At 40.3% G+C, this 25,369-nt stretch overlaps 2 protein-coding genes across 3 annotated transcripts in view; one reads left to right on the forward strand and one right to left on the reverse strand.

Annotated features, from left to right (window-relative positions):
• DOCK5 (dedicator of cytokinesis 5) overlaps window positions 1-25,369 on the forward strand; it is a 232,513-nt gene that overhangs the window by 65,039 nt on the left and 142,105 nt on the right. The window contains exons 3-4 of one of the 2 annotated variants that reach the window (XM_055295734.2): window positions 16,598-16,638; window positions 23,164-23,219. In XM_055295734.2, coding sequence (XP_055151709.2) covers window positions 16,598-16,638; window positions 23,164-23,219 — 97 coding nt within the window. Of the gene's footprint in view, window positions 1-16,597; window positions 16,639-18,538; window positions 18,973-23,163; window positions 23,220-25,369 lie in introns of those variants that run through there. The other variant, XM_055295735.2, reaches the window with a different exon arrangement.
• On the reverse strand, window positions 24,682-25,247 carry LOC129491944 (oocyte-secreted protein 4B-like). Its single transcript, XM_055296658.2, has 2 exons — window positions 25,223-25,247; window positions 24,682-25,172 (listed from the first exon to the last, which is right to left on the reverse strand). Exons 1-2 carry the CDS (start codon window positions 25,245-25,247, stop codon window positions 24,682-24,684), a joined length of 516 nt encoding a protein of 171 aa, XP_055152633.2.

Below are 25,369 nucleotides of genomic sequence, written 5' to 3' on the forward strand. Positions count from 1 at the left end.
TATTTCAGGGCAATTTGTAAAGACTCATAGGATAACACAAGTGCTTAGACTGGACCCAGAGGAAATAGGCAAACCTGAAAAGTTAAAAGAAACAAAAAAAGAAGCATTTGTATATGTACAGGAGTTCCCCAGAATACCCATGTTATTTCTTCTGTATAGAAGGAGTCCAGTTTTTGAATGCACTTTAATCAAAAAAAATCTACTTCCCTCTAATATGAAAAGGAATAAAAATGGATTAAGACTTGAGCTGTATGTGTTTTGAATCTCATTTTTCTAAAGCAGGCCTTTGTGAGTAGGGACAGCAGGCAGTGTTATGACAGGTAAGTTACATGGCAATGAATTTTGTCTGCATGTTTGCCAAAACTTTCTAACAGAGATATAAAAAAGAAGAGAGTGGGCTGGGTGCGGTGGCTCACGCCTGCAATCCCAGTACTTTAGGAGGCTGAGGCGGGCAGATCACATGAGGTCAGGAGTTTGAGACCAGTCTGGCCAACATGGCAAAACCCTGTCTCTACTAAAGATACAAAAATTAGCCAGGCGTGGTGGTGTGCACTCGTAATCCCAGCTACTTAGGAGACTGAGGCACAAGAATCGCTTGAACCCGGGAGGCAGAGGTTGCAGTGAGCTGAGATCACGCCATTGCACTCCAACCTGTGTGACACAGGAAGACTCTATCTCAAAAAAAAAAAAAAAAAAAAAAAAGAGTCCTTTTAAAAGATTTTTTTCAAACAGAGGCTTAATAATCATCCTTTAGAGATGTGGTAATAGGAACCCTGCATTAGATTATGATACAGTATGGTAGCTAACGTTTTGAGAATGTCTGATTGTCACATTCTGCTATGCTCTGTGACAATTAATTTTGTGACACTGAAATCTCTTTATTGTTCCTCCTTTCTACTTGTTTCTTTCTCTACTTGGTCATCCATGCACAGTGGTCAGAAGCCAAGAGAGAGACAAAAGATTCAAAATTGCTGTTAAAAATCAGTTCTTAATAGAATGTGTAAAAGTTTACTGGATATAAGCTTCAATAGGGGTGTCCAAGGTATTTGTAACTTCCGTTTACTTTTGTTACCCACTAATTAAAATAATTGAGTTTATTGTAATTCAGAATCTATATAGTCTCCACGATCTAGGTACAGAAATACTGCCTTACACATACATAAATGGCAGTGAGTCTAACAGCTTGGATTTTATGACGCTGCGTGCAAACATTTTGGCATTAGCCTGTAAAGCAGATAAGGCCATGTGGCATTTTGTTGAGTGTGCTTGGTCACTTCCCACATCTGTTTGACCTTTACCTTAAGTACAGCTCGTGAGCTACTACTGCTGGTGACATATGTTCCTGAGATGTGTTTTTCAAAAGATACGTGTGGCCGTAGGAGGGTGTTTACCAGAGAAATTAATTAAAAGGAGTGTCAGTGAAAAGTCTTATCTCAGATTTAATCTTTAAAAAAAGCGAATGCCTTCTCCTATTTTTCCTTTTCAGGTACATTTCAATATGCTTCTAAAATTCTAAAATTCCATTTTTATTTATTTTTTTGAGACAGAGTGTTACCCTGTCTCCCAGGCTGGAGTGCGGTGGTGCAATCTTGGCTCACTACAACCTCCGCCTCCTGGGTTCAAGCGATTTTCATGCCTCAGCCTCCGGAGTAGCTGGGATTACAGGCACATGCCACCACGCCCAGCTAATTTTTAGTAGAGACTTGGTTTTGCCATGTTGGCTAGGCTGGCCTCAAACTCCTGGCCTCATGTGATCTGCCCACCTTGGCCTCCCAAAGTGCTGGGATTGCAGGTATGAACCACCAACCCTAAAATTCCATCTTTAAAAATGTACATGATTCAGGTATATGGAATTTTCTACTGTAGAGTTCAGAACTGTTTCATGAGTGGTACCTTCATTCAGTTATTCTGTCATGAGTAAGTACTTGGAATTATCTATTTGGGCAGCTCCCATGCACCTAAGGAGGCAAACTCAGTCTGAAAGCAAATATGCTTTTGGGAGTACTCTGGAGGAATGTTCCCAGGAGCTTTTAGCATTCCACAGATTTTGGACCGCAACAGATCTTGGTTGGATCAAGGGGTTGAAATGGGAGCAGAGTCCTTCCATCCCATGCACACACATACCTGCTCACAGCTGTCTTCACACCCCTGATTGCTGTAGCATTAATATTATTTGGTGCATAACCTTTATTTTTTAAAAAATGCATTAGATTATCTCCATATAACATCACTGTTGGGCTGGCTAAGCCTCAGTTAAGGATTAGTGTAAGGAGAAAGCCTTAGAGGAAGGTTTAAAATTGAGGGCAAATGATCATATTTCTCCTCTTTCTTCTATCTGGAAAAAAAAGTTAAATATATGCCTCTGCTTTGTCCATAGTAATATGAGTCATTTATTATCTTTAAAAGCATATATTGATGAAAGAATTTGGAATACTAAATAAATGGAAGCTATCCCATGTTCGTGGGTAGAGAGACTCAATGTCAAAATGTCAGTTCTTCTGAAGTTGATTTATAGATTCAGTGCAATCCCAATTAAAATCCCAGACAGTTATTTTGTGGATGTCGACAGATGGATTCTAAAGTTATGTGGAGAGGCAAAGGACTCAGAACAACCAACATGAAGCTGAAGAACAAAGTTGGAGGACTGACACTACCTGATTTCACAACTTACTATAAAGCTATAGTAATCAAGACTGTGGTATTGGCAGAACTAGACAAACAAATCTACCGAACAGAACAGAGAGCTCACAAATAGACCCAACACAAATATAGTCAGCTGACCTTTGACAAAGAACAAAGGCAATACAATAGAGAAAAGATAGTCTTTTTAACAAATCGTGCTGGAACAACCTGACAACCACATGCTGAAATAAGAATTTAGACACAGACCTTTCACCCTTGACAAAAAAATAAGTCAAAATGAATTCTAGACCTAAATGTAAAATATAAAGGTATAAAACTCTTAGAATATAATAACATGGAGAAATGTAAATGACTTTGGATATGGGGGTAACTTTTTAGATATAATACTGAAAACACAGTTATATGAAAGAAATAAGTGATAAACTGGACTTTATTAAAATTTAAAACTTCTGCTCTGCAAAAGATAATGTCAAGAGAATGAGAAGTTAAGCTACAGTATGGAAGAAAATATTTGTAAAAGAGAAAGTTGAGGCTGGGCACAGTGGCTCACACCTGTAATCCCAGCATTTTGGGAGGCCAAGGCGGGCGGATCATGAGGTCAAGAGATAGAGACCATCCTGGCCAACATGGTGAAACCCCATCTCTACTAAAAATGCCAAAAATTAGCTGGGCATGGTGGTGGGCACCTGTAATCCCAGCTGCTTGGGAGGCTGAGACAGGAGAATCACTTGAACCTGGGAGGCAGAGGTTGCAATGAGCCAAGATCGCACCACTGCACTCCAGCCTGGCGACAAAGTAAGACTGTGTCTAAAAAAAAAAAAAAAAAAAAAAAAAAAGACATTTGATAAAGGACTATTATCTAAAACATGTAAAGAGCATTAAAATCCAACAATAAGAAAACAACCCACCTAAAACATGGGCAAAGACCTTCACAGAAACCTCACCAAGGAAGATGTATATCCATATGGCATATAAGTGTGTGAAGAGATATTCAGCATCATGTATCATTAGAGAATTGAAAATTAAAGCAACGAGATACTGCTATGCACCTATTAAAATGGCCAAACTCCAGGACACTGACAACACCAAATGCTGACAAGGATGTGGAGCAACAGGAACTCTCATTCATTGCTGATGGAAATGCAAAATGGTACAGCCACTTTGGGAGACAGTTTGTTAGTGTCTTAGAAAGCTAAACACACTCTCATCACACAATGCAGCAATTTCTGTCCTTGGTATTTACCCAAAGGAGTTGAAAACTTATACCCACACAAAAGCATGCACGTAGATGTTTGTAGCAGCTTTATTCATAATTGCCAAAATGTGGGAGTAAACAAGATGTCCTTCAGTAGGTGAATGGATAAACATTGTCTGGTACATCCAGACAATGGAGTATTATTCAGCGCTAAAAAGAAATGAGTTGTCAAGCCATAAAAAGACATAGATATGCATGTTACTAAGTAAAAAGAGTCAATCCATATGATTCCAACTATATGACATTCTGGATAAGGAAAAACTATGGAGATGGTAAAAAGATTCGTGGTTGCCAGGGGTTTAGAGGGAAGGAAGGATGAAGAGGTAGAGCACAGGGAATTTTTAGAGCAGTAAATCTACTCTGTATGATACTGTAATGGTGGAATCATGTCATTATACATTTGTCCATACCCATAGAATGCACAACACCAACAGTGGACCCCAGTGTAACCTATGGACTTTGGGTGATAATGATGTATCAGTGTAGGTTTGATTGCAATAAATGTACTATTCTGGTGGGGTATGTTGATAGCAGGGATGTCTCGTCAGAGGACAAGAGGTATATGATAACTTTCTGTACCTTCTGCTCAGTTTTGCTGTGGACCTTAAATTGCTCTACAAATTAAAGGCTATTAAAAATTTTTAAGCATATAAGGAGACTTCTGTGTCATAAATATTAACTCTGTGCTTGAGTACACCCATTGTGTTTCACCCATGGAGTTGAATGATTCAACAGAAATGGTCATAGTAGCAGGAAACAGACTGCCTAAAAAACTTGTGTTTTATTGATGGGTCTTAGAAACCCATGAAAACTTCACTTCTGTTCCTTGCTTCATCTCCATGTATAACTCGAGCTACAAATAAGAATGGACAAGGCAACACAGGAAAGTTTCTAGTTACAGAAAGATTCTTAGTCTTACTATTATATTCTGTGTATCTGTTCCTAATGTTTGTCATGCAATCAAGAATATTAAATGTGTGTGTGTTTAACTTTGGCAATAGGAATATAGGATTTTAAACAACTGTATCTAGCAATTTGGTTAATCTTCTAAATGGCAGGAACAATGAGTATTACGTTACTAACCTTGAATACTTGTTTAGTTTTCACCAATGCCAGTTTAAGAATCTGTTACAGGCTGGGTGCAATGGCTCAAGCCTGTAATCCTAACACTTCGGGAGGCTGAGGCAGGTGGATCACTTGAGGTTAGGAGTTTAAGACCAGCCTGGCCAACATGGCGAAAACCCATCTCTACTAAAAATACAAAAATTAGCTGGGCATGGTGGCGTGTGCCTGTAATCCTAGCTACTCGGGAGACTGAGGCAAGAGAATCACTTGAACCCGGGAGGCAGAGGTTGCAGTGAGCCAATATCGCACCACTGCACTGCATTGCATCCTGGTCGACAGAGCGAATCTCCATCTCAATAAAAAAAAAAAAAAAAAAAAAAAAAAAAAGAATCTGTTATAGTTGGAATTGAAGGATACAAAGGGTGAAATTTTTTCTTAGTGTCACTTTCATTGCTGACACTAAATGTTTAATCAGGCCTTAGATAACCAATTTCGGTAACTTTTGAGTTTGGCCCCATTTGGTCTCTGCCAAGACCCTGGTTACTCAGTGCCGTTTCTTGATTATTCTAGCCACAGTCTTAGAGTTTTTCTGTCACTCAAATTGTTTCTTCTTGACTTTTTTTTTTTTTTTTTGGTCCTCTTTCTTTTAAAGTCATCTTTTCTACCATTTTCTGGGAGTAGGGAAGTTATGTTGGAAAATAAAATTATGTCTTCATATCAGGTACTATAGTCTGGACACCCCTAGCATGGTATTCTAGCTGTTTTGTGTGTCTCAGCTTTGGTTGTTGGCAGTAATTTAAGTAGTTGAGAGAGGTTCTGCTCTTTTTGAGGAGCACAGACACATTCTTCAAAAAAAATAAGTAAAAAAGAACTCCAAATAGAGCCCCCCTCAGTCAGCAGCACAGGAACCAGAAGACAGCCCTAAGTACTGCAGATGATCCCTGAACTGTGCCATTGGGTACCTTCCGTGTCTGACATTTTACATCCCTCTCTATGCCAGGCATCAAGCTACGGCCTTTCATGTACTGCCCCTCAGTTCTTACAATCCTGGGAGACCAGAATTATTGATGCTCTTTTAATCAATGTGGAGATTTAGGTTAAGAAACTTGAAGAAATTCATGCAGCTATTAAATGGCAGAGCTGTGATTCCCACCGGGGTCTTGTGGAATCCTAGTATATTGTTCTTTCCACAGCGTGCAGCCCTTCAGCAAATGACGTTTACACTTTGGACATGACATAAAGTTTTCCAAAGGGGATAGGATTGTTTTGCTTTTGAAACAGCCACCTGAAAAGTTTAGCAGCACCCCAAATGTGTCTGTATTGCAGTGAGCTCTTTCTGAACTTAGCTCTACGGCTCTTGGCACACAAACTTGCCACTCTTACCCAGTGGTCTCGTCGCTGTCATGAAGAGAGATCAGGGATTGGGTTATACTCTCAAACTCCTTGAGGTCCCATAGCCTCTTGCATAACTCTTTATAAAAAGTGGACCTCATGTTGGTTGATTAATTGTACATCTCTCTCATTCGTCTTTCGAAGTCATGCTGATGATAACAAAACCAACATAAGAGTGAGTTGCAGCAAATTCATTGCTCCTACTGATAAAACCACATGCTACCTTCTGTCATCTCAGCTTTCTTGACTGCTTGGATAAGCTACAGAAATGCATTACAGAAGAGGAAAGTTAGACTTTTAGCAAGAAGGACTAACTGCTGGCGAGATTACTTTGCTTTAAAAAGGAAAGAAAGAAAAGCCACGTCCAGAAAATATAAAGCGAATTGGCCAAAAAGTAGATGATGTTGTCCAGGCTACAGGAAGTGTTATTTCCTTCCTCTCACTGAGCTTCCAGGACTCTGTGAAGGCACAGAGGGAGGTTTCCTTGTTTTGCATTGGAAATTTGGATTTATCATCTCTCTATTTTGCTGACTGATTTGGTCCTCTTCCTCGCCCCTCACTGCCCGGACCAGGTCTCTCTGCTTGTCTCAGAAGGTATTTGCTGGTTGCAAATAGAAATCTCTGCCATCACCCTCTATGATAGGCAACCAGAACAAACCTTCTTGGCATTCTTTGCTACAGATGTTATGGGGTAACGATTAAAAATATTGTAATGTTTTTGTGGAAGGAAATTTAAGAGATTGAAACTGTAATTACTTAAAATTGACAAGGGAAGAAATGGAGTCCCCCAGAGCTGGTTACTGTGGAGCTAGGATGGAGAACCAGGCCTTTTGGTGTCAGACAAGTTCTCTTTATAAAGAAGCAGTGGCTCTTCTATTCTGGACATTCTGGCCTCGTAGGCAGGGTGCTTTAGCACTGCCTGTCTCTGCCCACTGGGCATGGGATCCCAGGGGAACAAAGAAGGGTTACTCAGACCCTGCTGTCCAAGTGTGTCTTGTGGGTGCAGATTTCATTGCATATTCCTTACAGCAGTCTATTCTATACCTAGCCAGTGGCTCAAGAACACCCGTCTTTCTCATTGCTATATTCATCACATGTTTACTCAGTGCCTGCTGCATGCCAGGCACTGCAAAGGACAGTTCCCTGTTTTGATCATTAAAAAAATTAAATAGACCGGACACAGTGGCTCACGCTTCTAATCCCAGCACTTTGGGAGGCTGAGGTGAGTGGATCACTTGAGGTCAAGAGTTTAAGACCAGCCTGGCCAATATGGTGAAAACCTGTCTCTACTAAAAATACAAAAATTAGCTGGGCTTGTTGGTGCATGCCTGTAATCCCAGCTACTCAGGATGCTGAGGCAGGAGAATTGCTTGAGCCCGGAGGGGGCGGAGGTTGTAGTGAGGCGAAATCATGCCACTGTACTCCAGTCTGGATGACAGCGAGACTCTGTCTGAAAGAATGAATAAATGAATGAATGCATGAATGAATAAATAAAGCCAGAAGACTTACCTCCTTTTTCACTTAGATGGTGTACCTATGCGTGTATGTTTTATACTGATAGAATTCCATGGCCAGGCTCACCTGACCTGAGGGGTGGCGCATTCAGAAAGTGTCCTGTCTACTGTGCCCCAGCAGGGGCGTGGGCCAGCTTGGTATAAGGGAGAGCAATGAGCTGGCAGGTAGGAGGCCTGTGTTTGTATCCCCAGCTTAGGTAGTCAGTAGCTGGGTGATATGGGACAAACCTTTTCAGTTCCTTAACTGTGTTTTCTTTCTTTAATTAATTTATTTACTTTTTATTTTATGTTTTAAGAGGCAGTCTTGCTCTATCACCTAGGCTAGAACACAGTGGCACCATCATGACTTACTGCAGGCTCAACTTCATGAGCTCAAGTGATCCTCCCGCCTCAGCTTCCTGAGTAGTTGGGACTACAGGCATGCATCATCATGCCTGGCTGATTTAAAAAAATTTTTTTTAGAGACAAGGTCTCACTATGTTGCCCAGGCTGGTCTTGAACTCCTGTCCTCAAGTGATCCTCCTGCCTTGGCCTCCCAAAGTGGTGGGATTACAGGTGTGAGCCACCACACCTGGCCTCCTTTGTTTTAAGTAAGGTTGTTATATTTTAGTGAGCTCTGAGTTCTTTCCAATATCTGGCCATCTCAAATCCACAAAATTGAGCTCAAATAATTAACCTGGAAGACTCATTTGTCTCGCCAAGAAGTGTAAAAGAATAGAATCATCTTTTACCATCTTTGCATCCCTTGACTTTCTGCCTTTGAACTTATTTTCAAAAGCCCCAGTGAGATCCATGTGGAGTGTGGACATCTTGAGACCTGAGGCTTAGGAAGGCAGTGAGTGTGCTGCCCACAGGGAGAGGTGCAGCCACTGTCTGTAAGGAAGGATTTTAGACCCAGCCCTTTGTCTGTCCTGTGACGAGTTTGCACCCAGCTGTTTCTGCTCACTGGCTTCCCAAGAGACAATAAGCTTCTATTGGAGGGACAACTCACTGGGGATGGGAGGACAGGGGATATGCCCGTGGAAACCTGACAAGTTTACCTGGCCCACAGGGGATGGAGCCTTTGCCCTTGGCCTCATTAACTCTGTTTTATCCAGCAAGATACCAGACCAGCAACACTTAAAGGAAAAACAACAGGATTTAGCACCTGCTCCTTCTCTGGGACCCCCCCCCCATCCCCATAAACACACACACAATGCAGGTGTATAGAAACATAGCTCTTTTTTGTGTGTATGTGGGGTAAAACTAATTTATCTTGTGATCAGAAAGTAGAGAGAGATTTTATAAAACACTCCATAATTTGAGCATCTAAATGATGCTTTCCTTGTTGGGAAATCATGAGTCCCTCTCAGTAATTGCTTCTGAGTCTTCAGCATATTCATGACTTTCTCTTTTGTGTGCCAGAGTCTACAAGCATTACCATTAAAAGCCCTTTTGTATTTAGTTATTTGTTTACAGATCTGTTTCCTTCCTCCTTGAAGACAATGTCTGGCACACTGGTGTTCAATAAATGTTTTCATGTATAATGAATGAATGACCACATTAGTAATGTAAATCCTCAGCCTAAATGTACATCCTCAGAGAGACAATTTTCTTTCTTTCTTTCTTTCTTTCTTTCTTTCTTTCTTTCTTTCTTTCTTTCTTTCTTTCTTTTCTTTCTTTCTTTCTTTCTCTCTCTCTTCTTTCTCTTTTCTTTTCTCTTTCTTTTCCTTCCTTCCTTTCTTTCTTTCTCTCTCTCTCTCTTTTCTTTCTTTCTTTCTTTCTTTCTTTCTTTCTTTCTTTCTTTCTTTCTTTCTTTTCTTTCTTTCTTTCTTTCTTTCTTTCTTTTTCAGGACAGGATCTTGCTCTGTTGCCTAGGCTGGAGGGCTGGAGTGCAGTGGTGCAGTCATAGCTGACCGCAGCCTCCAATTTCTGGGCTCGAGGGATCCTCTGACCTTGGCTTCCCTAGTAGCTAGGACTATGAATGTGCACCACCTCACCTGGCTAGTTATTTTATTTTTAGTTTTTTGTGGAGACAGGATTTTGGCTATGTTCCCTAGGCTGGTCTTCCACCTCAGCCTCCCAAAGTGCTGAAATTATAGAAGTGAGCCACCACGCCCAGAGAGAATTTTATAACCATGTTTTCTAAAGTAGCTCCATCCTCAGGAGTTGGCCTTTCCCAGGTTAGTCTCTTTTATTCCTTTATAACTTTTAGCCCTATATGAAATTACTTTTCTTGTTTATATGCCTGTGTGTTTACATATATATTTTTTCTTTCCATTATTAAGTAAGATTTAGGACATGGAGACATTGAATGCCCTGCTTTCCTAACATCGGTAACTAATTGTTCACTGGAGAAATTCATCTTCAATCTGCAGTTGAATTTCTGGAAATAGCAAAACTTGTTCAGAATGAATTTTGGAGCATGCAGTAGTAATTAAGATGAATAATGTCTTTGGGAAGACACAATACCACGTAAAGTAATGGAGAAATAGTTCTGTGCTTTTTCACACATGACTCAAACTTGTTTCAGAGGCATTTCCAAGCAAAAATATTCAGTCATATTTCAGCAGTGCGATTCCGTGTTACTTTGAGGTGGTTACTTTATAGAGTAATATTCATTTGACAGTGTCAATTTTTACATTAAAAAAATGCAGTAAAATGTATATGCAACAAAAGGCACTCATCTTAGGTTTACAATTCAATGTGTTTTATCAAATGAATGCAGCTTGTATACCTAACATTCCGATCAAGATAAAACACATTTCCCTTACCCCAGAAAATTCCTTGGTATCTTTATCCACACAGTTCCCACCCTCAGTAAACAGCCACCGATCTGGTTTAGATCACTGTGAGTTAGTTTTACCTGTGAGTCAACTTCTTATCAGTGGAATTAGATGTGTCTATTGTGTTTAGGCTCTTTCACTTATTGTAATGGTTTTTGGGTTCATCCATGATGTTGCACATCCATAGTTCATTCCTGTGTATAGCCAAGTATAACTATATTGTGTATTATATATCATAGTTATAGTATAGTAAATAATATATACATATAACATTGTTAATACTCCCATTGATGTACATTTTGATGTATTCCAGCTTTTGACTGTTAAAAATAAAGCGTTCATAAACATTCTTATAAAGCACTGGAGTGAGGATGTGGCCAGGTCATAGGATAAGTGTATGTTTAACTTTATAAGAAGCCACCAGCAATGGGAGGGAGTTCCAGTTGCTCCATCTCCTTACTAGTGATTGGCACAGTCAATCTTTTTAACTTTAGCCATTCCAGTGGGTGGATAGTATCTGTGTCTTTTTTTTTTAGAGTTATAATTTGCATAGAGTAAAATTCACCGTTTTTAGTGTACAATTCTGCAGGTTTTGACAAATGCATACAATCATGAAACACAACCGTGGTCAAGCTACAGAACCATTCTGTCAGCCCCCAAGTTCTCCCATGTCCCTTTTCAGTCATCCCCATGCCACCCTGAGCACTTGGCAACTACTCATCTGTTTTGTATCCCTATAATTTTGCCTTTGCCTAGTTCTGGCCTACCAGGGTTTATCAGCTGTATATTTTTTTATATGTTATCAGTCATATATGTTTATAAATTTAAACATCAAGACCATTTGTACAAGGTTTATAACGAAAAACAGGAGACCTTCTTAACTCCTCTCGAATTCTGAGGAGTTTCAACTTTTTCAGAAGTCTTTCAACTCTTTCAGCCAATTTTTTGTGGCATAAATCTCTTCATTTCTAAATTCATTTGTTACTATGTAAGATAAGGATTTCACTCTTCTGTACACCCCACCAACGATGCAGATACCCATTAATCCCTCATAGAAAAGCAAATATAGATACAATTTTTTTTTTTTGAGATCGAATCTCTCCCTGTCTCCCAGGCTGGAATGCAGTGGCACGATCTCAGCTCACTGCAACCCCCACCTCCAGGTTCAAGTGATTCTCCTGCTTCCACCTCCTGAGTTTTTTTTAAACACTTAGGATTTGGGTTATTATGGCTATGTAGTGTCAGCAGCAGAGGCTGTGGGATTTACCTTGATTACATTTCCTTTCTTGAATAACATGTTTTTCTAGAGCTAATTCCTTTTTTTCTTCATTCTCTGTGAATGTACCTCTATTTCATACACAAGGTTGCTGACAGGAGTATTGACTGCCTTTAATATGTTGAGACAAATAAGATCATTTCTCAGTTCCTTTTTTTCTTGGATTCATTCCTCATGGGACCGTCTGTCCTCCTCCCTTGTTTGGGACTGGTTGTGCTTTCCCAGTGACATAGCTCTTTTTCTGAGAGCTCTCTTTATCATCTCTCTTGGGGACAGAAAAATAGGAACTAACTAGGTAATTCAACAGAGCTAGGGGTAGTATGCATTTGTATAAATATAGATTAATACCTGTTAATTTTGACTGATCCACATGTATAAAAAGTCATGAATTCACATGGATACCTTCAATCCCAATCCGGCAGCACAGGGTTCATTCAAGATTTTTCCCTTCTGGGGCTCATAACTCCATTCTGTAGTAGTAAGAAACCTAGCTTCCCATATTTTTAATAGATTTAGCTGTTTGATCAGTTCCCTCACATGTAAGTGATCATTCATCCTCATTAGCATGCTGTCTCCCATGGGAACACCCCCCTCACCCCGTTTTAGCTCAGATATCCAAGGCCAGTGCACCACCCCCAAGTCCTATGTGCGGATACCCCCTCGCCCCACTTAGGCTCTGACACCCAGTCTGCTCCCTTACATGGATGCCCACCTCGTTCCCCCGGGGCTCTGACGTGCCATGCCAGTCTGGACCCCTCTGCGGATGTGTAGCCCTCCCCCATTGCGAATGCCCAGGTCACTCTGCTCCACCCCATGGCTCAGGACTCAGCTGCCCAGGAGGGAGAGCAGAAGGGCCAGGATCCATCTCCTGATTCTGTCCTGATTCCCATTCCCCAAGGTTTTCCTTTCTTCAATCTTCTTATACCAAAGACTACTGTCCTCCTATTTGCTTAAGCCCAAGGTACAAATACATTTGAGAATTTGCCTTTACTCCCCCATTCATGGCCACCCCCAGCAAAATCATGAGCAACTCCTGTTGATTCATATTTGTCATGCATCTGGGTGCGGTGGCTCACACCTATAATCCTAGCACTTTGGGAGGTCTAGGCAGGCGAACCGCTTGAGTCCAGGAGTCCAATGCTTCCTGCTATACTTAGAATAAAACTTGAATTTCTCCATGGCATATAATACCTATGTCTGATAATTAATGTTGGCTACACATTAGTATCACCATCTCCATGGCATATAATACCTGTGTCTGGTAATTAATCTTGGCTACACATTAGCATCACCAGTGCACCTTTTTAGAAGCATTAAATCTGGGCCTCACCCCAGTCCAGTTAAATCAGAATATTTGGTAGTGTGGCCCAGGCATCACTATTTGTAAAAGTTCCTGGTGGGTCTCATGGGTGCCCAGGGTTGAGAACCAGGCCTCCTCTAACTACCTTCTTATTGCCTCTCCCCATCTCAGTCTCTTGCGCTGAACTCTGGCAATGACATTTTTCTTCTGTCTTTGAACTTCAGGCTTACTCTTGCCTCACAGCTTCCTCGCTTGATTTGTTTCTGTCTGGAAGTTTCTTTGCCCAGATCTGTTAATGGCTCATTCCTTTTAGCTTCTTAGAGTAATCTGTCCTTGGTCACCATATCGAAAATAGTGTGCCGTGTTACAAACCATTCTCTGCCATATTACTTTTCTGGAGCACTTCTTCCTCTTAGCACTGTCATTGTCTCAGTTCATCCAACTTGTGTGTATTTTTAACATTAGAGTGTAATCTTCATGTGAACTCTTGCTTTCCACTACGTCATGGTTCTTAGTTAGTGCTTAATAAAGATTTGTAGAATGACTGCATGTAGCAAGGAGAAGAATCAGGTAAGGGATCTGTTGGACAGAAAGTGTGCAGGAGCCAGAGAGACATTTGGATAGGTGAAGTGAAATGGAGCAGGTGAGAGTCTTGACTGATAGAGATTACTTGAGAAGCCAGATATAAAGTAAATAATTTTGACAGTGGAATTAGCAATTCTTTGTTATTTCCAATTGGAGAGGACAGATTTTTATTCTGGGTTAGAGCATTCCCAAGAAAGCAGAAAAGACTTGTGAGCCTAGCAAAAGAGCAACCCTCAGCATAGAATAAGTTGGTGTTCGCCATGGTTGCCATAAACTTGCTTTTTGCAACATTTCCCCTAGATGTAGGCAAGAGTGGCCCCCTGGACTCATTATCCCTTCACCATTCCCTTTATTTTAATGGTGTGATAACTTAAAAAAGCATCTGAGATCCTGCTGACCAGTTCACACCACCCACTGACTGCAGCTACTGATATGCCCATAGCTACCTCTTTGCATTATGCCTTCTTAAGCCTAATAGCAAGCTATATTTAATTATGATTGTCTTACTGTAAATACGTGGGATTAATTGGAAAACTAGATTCTTGCTTGTATGACAACCCAGGTATGGAATGTGGAAATGAGCAAACATACTTGTGAACTATTACCATATTCTGTGCAGTTATTAAAATTGAATTTATGGAGTTCTGACAGTATACGCTTAAAACTCCAGAGATAGATCTGTTCTCTCATACCTGATGCAAGGAAAATGAACATTATGTTTACAAATTCAGCATGATAATTTTGTGCCTTTAGATAGGGCTTATACACACACCACAGTTCTAGAGAAGACATAGGAGGTTAAAAAAAGTTTTTTCAACAATGACAGGCTTAGGAAGCATAATTCCATGATGAATGGCTGTGCAAAATACTGTTTACAAAAGTACAGATAAATTCTTTTTTGAAAATGGAATGAAGTTTGTATTGTGACAACTTGGCTTTACAGGGCACAGAACGATGAAAACTGCTTGGAAAAGATGAATATCTTGTTTCTCAGCGTGCCCCGCTCCCGCATTGCCCTTGTCCCAGGGTGAATTCGAAGCCATTTATTCATGCAAAAGCCCATTTTCATGTTTTCACAGAACCAAGCAAGTATATACATTTGGGTACAGACCTTGAGACCTGGGGAGAAATGCTTAGCTTAGTATCCTTCTTATTCCTAAATCTCTTATGCCTTGGCATCCTAAATCGGGGGAAATGCTTCCTGCTTAGATATCTTTTTCTCAGCCATGTACGTTGATGCAAGCCACAATTCCACAGCATAGTACCCCACGCCTCCCTGTAAAATGTAGCAAATCCTTTCAATGTCTGAATGCCACAGTTTAAAACATTTGTGAAATACTACTTTTACAATAATATTTGTGAAAATATTAGTGAATATATGCCCAAAGAAGGTAAGTTCAGTTTTCTACCTGTAACATGCACGAAATAGAGTATGTGTCTATTTCTGGTTGATTTCATGTAGAACAAATTACAAGAGAGTGCTAGGATCCTATTGGCAGGTGCCAGAAGTTTTAATTACAGTTTGCATCTACTTACTGTGTATATATGGCTACCTTATACGTATGTGCCATTACTTTCAGTGGCAAAAACTGCAATTTCTTTTGCACCAACCCAATATCACAAGGTTTACCTGGGCAAGATGACCACACTGATGCTTTAGTTGATGGGCATGGGGAATGAGGGAAATTGTTACAGTGAACTTCCTATAGTAGGTGTTCAGCAAATAGTATAAAAAATCTGTTTATGGACACATTAAATTGTCTACTCTCTACAAGATAGAGGGTTGGAAAACATCTGTAGGGGTGTGTACCTTTATTGGAATTTTTTTTTTTTTTTTTTTGGAAATGGAGTCTCGCTCTGTTGCCCAGGCTGGAGTGCAGTGGTGTGATCTTGGCTCACTGCAACCTCCGACTCCCAGGTGCAAGAGATTCTCCTGCCTCAGCCTCCTGAGTAGCTGGGATTACAGGGGCACGCCACCACACCTGGCTAATTTTTATATTTTTAGTAGAGACGGGGTTTCACCATGTTGGCCAGGCTGGTCTTGAACTCCTGACCTCATGATCCACCTGCCTCAGCCTCCCAAGGTGCTGGGATTACAGGCGTGAGCCACTGTGCCTGGCTGGAATTTTTAAAAAGAAGTTAAAGCCTTTACCTAAAGCCTCAGCAGGCAAACACATAAGATCTTTTTATGGGGGGTGGGGGGTGTTGCTTTTAGCATTACCAAGAATTGCACGCAATTTTGTTTTATTATTTCAATATTTGGATTATTTTTAAAGTGTAAATATTTGTCTTCATAAGATCTGCTAGTTGAATTTAAAATTTTTCCAGAATAGTGGTTCTTAACCTGGGTACTCAGAAGAGTTACAGCAAATATAATTTATTTAAAAATATATTTTAATAGTATAAGGTGACATGTAGAAAGCATGTATACAATGAAAGTCCATATTTATTCATGCAAAAACATTTATTAAATGACTGTAAGGTATTAGGGTGATAAGAAACAGGCTTAGTTTTTTTTTTTTTTTTTTTTGCTGTTGTTCTTCTGTTCTTTCAAAGGAGTAGAGACGAGGCTAGTTTCTAAGTGAATTTTAAATCCGATTGTTATTAAGAGACTACAGCTCTAAAATACAGTTAGATTTTTATTGTGTAATAAACTAAAACATTCATCTTCTAAATGTATTGTTGTCTCTGTCAATTGTTGCATCCCAGTATTGCTAATAGAACATGAAAGTATATATTGCTAATACCTTTATGATATCCCAGAAAACATAAAATATTTTGCATTCTCTTTTGCTCTGACAGGTTGGTACAGAGGATATACCCTCCAAAATAAATCTAAAAAGGTATGACTTATCATCCACTTTTTATTTCATTTGAAATCTTTCTGCTAGTTTTGTACTGTGCTATGTGACCCTCTCCTCTGCTCTCTGCTGTCTCTAGACCTAGTTTGCTTTCTCTTTGATGGCTCTTCTTTGGATTTGAAAGCAAATTCTCTGACCTCAGTGCCTAAATGTAATAGTGTAAATCCCATTGACTGTATTTCCCACCAGCCAGTTCAAGGAGAAAGTCCTGGAAGACTTCTTGCTTCCTGTCCCTCAAGTCAAGCAAGTTGGTAACACATTCATTGCCCTAGTGGGATCTCACTTTCAAGGAGGGGTGGACCCACCCTTCTCCCTTTATCCTTTACTTCCAATGCTACAATTCCAAACGAAAGGATCTCCCCATTTCCATTTGATCCTTTCCTTCATTGTAAATTGGATAAACAAGAGTGGTTTTCATATTATGAGCCTCACACCCCAATAATACATTATGAAATCAATATGGTGGATTATAACCAATTTTTTCCAAAAAACGAAACCGAAAAGTAGAGAACATGAGATGCGATGGTAAGTACTGTTTCACAAAACTTGTATTTTAGGTATATACTTTTATTTATTGTTTTTATTCTATTTTATGTATTTGATATGTAATACTGGTTGCCATAAGAATGTATCTCTTACTGTGCAACAAAGGCACAGTTTGAAAAATACTGACCTAAATGGTTCCTTTTGCTGGTGCCAAAACTACTCATCGTCAGGCTAAAGAAAATCTATTAATTATGTTAATACCTCCCTCAGTTTCTTTTAGGTCTTGTCAGCACTTTTCCTTTGATACTGCTCGCTGGGGCAGCATGACATGTCAGCACTTTCTTTTGAAAGAGCAGAGTTGATAGGGCCTTATTATTTCACAATTAGTTCACATGCCAAATAGCAAATTAGGAAAGGGATGAGAGAAATGTTTTAGAATTTATCAGAAGAGGAGTGAAAAAACAAAACCAGACCTACGGTTCTTACTTTTCACGGACAGCATGAGAAAGACATAATCCTGCAGAGATAGGCTGATGTTACACACCCAACTCTCCAAAGAGTATGGGGCCCAGGAAATCACCTTTCTATAAGGTATAGTTCATTAGAAACCAGGACTGCTTCTGCATTGTTGATGCTTAAATCACACTCAGTATTTGCACATGTATGTGTACACATACACATTTTGTTAACTTTGACTGTTTATTCATCTAGCAAAATAAAGGAATGTTTGCTTTTATTGCAATTCCCACAGTTTTGGTCCTTTTTTCTCACCCCAAGCCAGAGAATGAATTTTTCTACCCACAGTTATTCTTGTGTCACATCTCTTTATTTCAAACCGGATTATTTTCATTTAATCTCTTGCTGACTTCAGTTTCTCTGGGCCGTCAATTAGGGGCCCAAGACAGCAGCCTGCCAGAGTAAATGAGAACATGATAAAACTAAAGTGAAAACTTTTCTTCTGGGATCCTCAGTGACACAGAGTACTTGATTATGGCCACTCCTGCTTTTTTAGCCCTATTGGTGTTAATTTTACTCATAGTTATGGAAGTGGTAGTTACTTCAAAGCACAATTAGAGTTAACAACTTTTATGTTCCGAATTTGTTAAACAGTAAGAATACTTATGTCACTTAATTCCCAATCCTTTTTTCTTTTAAAAAAAGTTAATTTAAAAACAATAAACAAAAAGCCATTCTCAAACAAAATTATGTGGTGAACTTGAGGAAAAAATGAAACTCTTGATTTTTCACTGCGAAATTCAATTACGTTCAACCAAGGTCCTAGATGAGGTCTTCTTTTTCATAGACTACAGTATGTAAGGATCTTTTTGAACATGGAAGACCTTGCTTTCTAAAGTATCCTATGATTTTTTAATATAGTCATTCCTCATTTCCACAGGGGATTGGTTCCAGGACCCCCACAATACCGAAATCCATGGATGCTCAAGTCCCTGATATAAAATGGCATAGTATTTGCATATAACCTCTGCATTTCCTCCCGTGTACTTTAAATCATGTCTAGATTATTTATAATACCTAATACAATGTAAATGCTATATAAGTAGTTATTATACCGTATTGTTTAGGGAATAATGACAAGGAAATAAACCTCTGCTTACTTTTTTTTTCTATATTTTTAATCATCGGTTGGTTGAACCCATGATATGGAGGGCCTTGTGTATTTAAAAATCAATCTAGCTAATAGTGCCATTGTTGTTGGCTTTGAACAGTAGATAGATAGGCTGCCCCACCAGAATCTAAATGATAAATTCTGGATGTGTTTTAAATTTTTTTGTGTTCCTTAAAGATTGCTTAAAACCTTTAAGCTTAAAATCTCACCCTTTAGAAGAAATCTTTCGGTAAGAGTTTCTCTTTGTTCTCTTGATAAGTAAAGAAAAACTTTCTAATTCAATGAAACGATGATACAGACAAGGGACATGCATTTATTTGATGATTGTTTTAAGTCGAAATAGCCTTCTTCTGGAGAGATCCAGGGAAAATACAGGCAAATCAAATTCAGTTGCCATGAATTCCGTTCTGCTTTTGACACCCCTTCATTAAGAGATCAGCTCATTAGAAACGCTCTCCTGTGCTGTGTCCCTCATTTCTCCGTCTTCAGGGGGAAGAGCTACTTGAAAGGCCTATTGTTTTAATGGAAATTCTTGGTGTCATTTATAAGCTGACCCAGCCATTTAGAGTGATGATAAAAGGAGCTAGTTGATGATAAAAGGAGCTAGTGGTTTTACAAATTGAAGAAGCCAAGTGCTTTTCCGAAACTGATTATTGATCCTGGTGGAATTGTGGGAGTGTGGATAAGGGCAACATCTAGAAAATCATTAGTTTATTTTTCTACTAAAGTGAGTGGGTTACAATGAGGAAGGAAAAGCAGAACTGAGAGACAGGCTGTAAATCAGAAACACATGACCTAGGTTTACTCTGACTTTCTGTGTGTCATCATGGCATAGGAGTCATTCTGTAAGCATCAGATTTGCCAGAGCAATTCTATGACTGTAAATGGCCAAGTGTCATCATGGAAAGGGGAAGCCTACAGATGACAAATACACACATACTATATAACAAATACACACATACATATATACATACATACATACATCTTTGAGACAGGATCTCAGTCTGTTGCCCAGGCTGGAGTACAGTGGCGTAATCACGGTTCACTGCAGCCTTGACCTCCTGGGCTCAAGCAATCCTCCTGCCTCAGCCTCCCATGTAGCTGGGACCATTGGCATGTGCCACCATGCTGTGCTAATTTTTTAAATTTTTGTATAGACGGTGTCTCAGTTTGTTGCCCAGGCTGGTCTTGAACTTCTGGGCTCAAGCGATCCTCTTGTCTTGGCCTCCTAAAGTGCTGGGATTACAAGCATGATCCACTGTGCCTTGCCTCAAATATTCTCTTAATATGAAAATCATCATGTCTGAACACCCAGTATAAATTGTCTGCTTATGATCTGCTTAGATGTCACAAGATTTATCACTCTGCATTTATGTTTCTGAATACTTCTATCTTGAATGTTTTCCACTTACTAGGAGCGACTAGTCACCAGATTGTGAATGCATGAAAATTTGAATTGGTCCTTTACCTTCTGATTTCAAAAACCTTCAGCAAGGATGTTCCTTTGTAGTAGCAATGTTACATTTTACTTTTGACTTCCAGAATTGGATTCTTGTATTTAAACAGTTTATCCCTGCCCAGCGCCTCCCCCGCCCCACTCTTGCTTTTTTATGAGTTTTGGACTTTTTTTATTGTGGTAAAAAAATATATAGATAACATAAAATTTGCCATCTTAACGATTTGTAAGTGTACATTTCAGTGGCACTAAGTACGTTCTCATTGTTGTGCAACCATCAACACCATTCATCTCCAGAAGTCTTTCATCTTTCCAAAATAAATTCTGTCCCCTTTAGATAGTAACTCCCCATTGTCCCCCACCCCCCGCAAGCCCCTGAGAACCGCCATTGTACTTTCTGTCTTTATGAATTTGACGACTCCACGTGTAAGTGGAGCCATACAGTATTTGTCCTTTTGTGACTGGCTTATTTCACTCAGTGTAATGTCTTCAAGGTTAATTCCCAACATCCCAGTTTGGTTCCCCACAGAGATGATAGTCAACAAATCATTTACCGTGGCGCAGTGGCGCAGTGGCACAGCAGGCAGAAGAAACACCCAGAGTTCCTTAGGCATCCTAGGGACAGGCCTAGAACTTCCGAACTGCAGAAATCAGGCCCCAGAGGAATCACACACAGTTTGTGAACTGAACACCCGCCTTTCTCATTGCTATATTCATCAGATGTTTACTCAGTGCCTGCTGCATGCCAGGCACTGCAAAGGACAGTTCCCTGTTTTGATCATTAAAAAAATTAAATAGACCAGGCACAATGGCTCATACCTGTAATCCCAGCACTTTGGGAGGCTGAGGTGAGCGGATCACTTGAGGTTAAGAGTTGAAGACCAGCCTGGCCAATATGGTGAAATCCTGTCTCTACTAAAAATACAAAAAATTAGCTGGGCATGGTGGTGCATGCCTGTAATCCCAGCTACTTGGGATGCTGAGGCAGGAGAATTGCTTGAGCCCGGAGGGCAGAGGTTGCAGTGAGCCAAAATTGTGCCACTGTACTCCAGTCTGGGCGACAGAGCAAGACTCTGTCTCAAAGAATGAATAAATGAATGAATGCATGAATGAATAAATAAAGTCAGAAGGCTTATCTCCTTTTTCACTTAGATGGTGTGCCTGTGTATGTTTTATACTGATAGAATGTTTATACTGATATGGTGTGCCTATGTATGTTTTATACTGATAGAATGTGCCTATGTATGTTTTATACTGATAGAAGTCCATGGCCAAGCTCACCTGACCTGAGAGGTGGCGCACTGAGAAAGTGTCCTGTCTACTGTGCCCCACAGTAGACACACATTTAATTTTTGTTTTCAATTATTTGATAAGTTTTCCAAAATGGTTCTGAATCCCACCTCCATAATGAAAGAGGTCATTGTCACCTTGCGTCTGTGTGTGTTCTTGGTCTCATCAGTAACGAGATTAGAATCATGCTTTCTCACTCATATTCCCCACGCCTGCCCCCTTCTCAAAGGGAGAAGGAGAAGGGATGCGCTTTTTATTTTGCGGCTTTGTGTCTGGTGGGAAAGCACATGCAGGATCCACTCCGTCATCACCAATGCTAGGGGCAGTTTAATCTCAAATGTTCTTGCTGTTTCCTGTTTTATTGGCAACGGATTAAAAGAGAGAAAGCAGAGTATTGTGCAGACAAATATAGCACATGCAACTGGACACAAGAACAACCCTGTCAATGTTCACTGGTTTCCTGTCTGAGTGGAGTAAGGATCAGTGGGTATATATGCCTCCGGGCACTGGGACATCCCCTCCCACCTTTATGATCAGCCACCCCTGACATGTCATGTTCATGGAGTTCACACCAACTCTTCCAGGAATAGGGCTGGGAATAATTAGCCAACAGTGCCAGCTATAAGCTTCATGTAAGATACCATGAAACAGATCAGCATCGCTGTCTCCAGATAACATCTCCTCTGTCTGTGCGTGAGCATATCACACAGTAAACAGGAGAAGCTTTGGTACACATAAGAACACTCACATCTGGGACTTGCTTCCTGTTGGTTAGATCTGGTCCTCCATTCTCCAATTTCTGTCCACCAGTTTCTCCTCTTTCTCTTAGGTCTTTCCAGGCCTAAGTCTTCCCCATGGGCAGTGTTACAGTACTGATGTAGAATTGCCTCTTAGGGATGTAGAATGGAGAGCACTTTGACACTGTGAGGTGCTGAAAATAACCAGGTAACTAACACCCGTTGATTTTGAGTGCATTTGGTTTAAGTGGAAGTGCTGAGAGGAACTACTTTAGAAAAATCACTATTTAGTTGACCCGTGAAAAATGTGAGTTTGAACTCTGCAGCACTTACACATGGATTTTTTTTTTAGCCAAACGCAAATCAAAATTACAATATTCTTGGGACATAAAACCTGTGTAAAAGTACATGCAGGTTGTGCAGGGCTGCGTGCCATACTTGAGTTTGTGCGGATTTGGGTATATGCTTTGTGGGAAGGGAGTTTCTGGAACCAACCCCTTGCATGTTCTGAGGGATGACTTATTTTATGGGCTACTGGGTACTGCATAGTTTCCATGTCACCCCTTATGTGAAACCCTTTATGGGAAGCATCTCATGGCAAGTAGCATCTGAGGGGTTTAGGAGCTCACAATTACACTCCTTCCCATTATGTTATCTCTGAGCTGACACATGTTTGCCTCTTCATTCACAAAATATCCTGTGCTCTCTGAACCCAAATTTTAATTTCTACCTTTTTGATGTTTCCACCATGCATTTGTTGAGGTAACCAGTCAATGTAAGTGGTGTCCTGCAAACCTGATCTCAGGAGTTTAGCTATTGCCCGGGTGTTCCCATTTATTCTCTTTACTTGGGGCTGAGGTGGTTTTTGTTTTGTTTTTATGGCCACATAACCAAAATTCTTTTCTCTGTAGGGCATTTTCCCTGAAACGTATATCCATTTGAAAGAGGCAACTGTGGAAGACCTGGGGTAAGTTCCAAGCTAGGAAGATTCCCCAAAAATGTTGAAGATGTAACATTATCAGTAATGATAATCTTAAGGCATTAATGCCTTATGTATGTTAATAGTTCTCTCATCTCAGGCCAGGCGTGGTGGCTCACACCTGTAATCCCAGCACTTTGGGAGACTGAGGCGGGTGGATCATTTGAGGTCAGGAGTGCAAAACCAGCCTGGCCAACATGGTGAAACCCCATCTCTACTAAAAATACAAAAGTTAGCCGGGCTTGGTGGTGGGCGCCTGTAATCCCAGCTACTGGGGAGGCTGAGGCAGGAGAATCACTTGAGCCCAGGAGGCAGAGCTTGCAGTGAGCTGAGATCGTACCACTACACTCTAACCTGGGTGACAGAGCGAGACTCTGTCTCAAAAAAATAATAGTAATAAAAAATTTCTCTCATCTCATCAGTTCTACTTCTCCTATGAGAGAGAAATGAAGAAAAACTTTTCACTGATATAATTCCTTTCTCTGTCTTCTCTTTCTATAATTGTTCCTCCTTTGCATTACTTCTCCAGAATACTAAACACAGAAGTAGCAAACTGAGGGCTTTTGCCTCTACATTATATTTATTACCCGTTCACTGATTGTGTGTGTGTGTGTGTGTGTGTATGTTTGCACACATGAACATTTGGGACTCTGATGAGATCTGAGAAGCCCCCAGTTTAAGATCCTTGAGAGACAGATGATTAAGCAACAGCCAACATTTACCAGCTCTGAGCCTTGGATGAGTCATTTAGCCTCAAGTGGATCCTGGGTTTTTCACAGCATATTAGGGGAAAACAATCTGGCCCTACTTTGATCATGAGCTTGTCATGAGATACGACTGAGGTAATGTATGCAAATGTGCCCTGCAGATAAGATCTGCTACGTTTTGGGTATTCGTATTTCTTGCCCACCTCATCTTGCCCGCCTCATTTGTCCTGGGAAGTACTGCCTCTGTGACAGCTAAGAAGAGTGAGCTACTTAAAGTGGGAGAGAGAGGTCACTTAGGTGATGGTGAGTCTCTGGGCAGGAGAGTTCTGGAGGCAGTAAGGAGAGGCTGGGGTAGAACTGGAATCCTGGCGCTGGTGTAGAGGAGAGTGGGGCCGAGGAGAGAATGGGCAGCTGGGTCGCAGAACCACGCAGCCTCACAGCTAGAAAGAGCGTTCCCAGTTGTAGTTCAGCACCATCATTTGTTTTCTTTTCTTTTCTTTTCTTTTTTAATTATTATGGGCAAGCTTTATTTTGTATGAACTTGATTTCACAAAATTAGAATGGCAATTCCACTTAAAATTAACTCTTTAAAAAGTGTAAATATCACGGTATAGATATGTTATCCAAAACTCCAAAAGGCAGTGAAATTGGTAACAGATATTCCTCCTTATCTTTGGACCGATACAACAGCAGAATTGATGAAACTGGTTCCCAGACAAGTATGTGCCACTTGCTCCCATGCCTCAGGGAGGAGAGGATGTTATGACACAGGCGTTTTTGTTGCAGTGACTTGTGGATAATTGCTCCTTATTAACACTGCTAAAATTATGTTCACATGTTTTACTTTGTGTGGGAGCCGATGATTCTTGTCCTTCCATTTTTTGAGTAGTATCTTTCAAGGCGTTGGCCTCAAACCCGCTCATTCCAAAATGCATCACAGATGGGAATTTAAGCCTCTTCACAAAGCAAACCACTGGAAATTCATAGATAGTATGCAACATTGGTCTGTAACTGATCTCTGATAATAGGGCAACATCATTTCTTTGGAACATAATTTTCTTGATTCCAGAAGAAGTGACAGGATACGAAAACTCATAGTTACATGAGAACAGTCTTGTTACAGGACAGTTATCTCCCAGGTGTATGTCGCCAATTCTAATTTCCATGTTGTTATCAAAGGGCCTTATTTTCATTCTGACTAACAACCAATCATCAGAACACATTGAAACTGTTGCTGGGTCAAGTCCAAAATAATTCCAAAACAGTAAAAAAAAGAGGAAGGGCCCGCCAGGAGCACAGAGGTCTTCATCGCTCCAGACTCCCAGATACAGCACAGGGAACAAGAAATGGCTGCACCATCATTTCATAGACAAGTGGTCAAGATGTCCTCAAAGCCGTACAGCTCTTTGGTGGCAGAACCAGGACCAAAAA

This window comes from Symphalangus syndactylus, chromosome 10, assembly GCF_028878055.3.
Source record: "Symphalangus syndactylus isolate Jambi chromosome 10, NHGRI_mSymSyn1-v2.1_pri, whole genome shotgun sequence".
Taxonomy (NCBI): Eukaryota; Metazoa; Chordata; class Mammalia; order Primates; family Hylobatidae; genus Symphalangus; species Symphalangus syndactylus.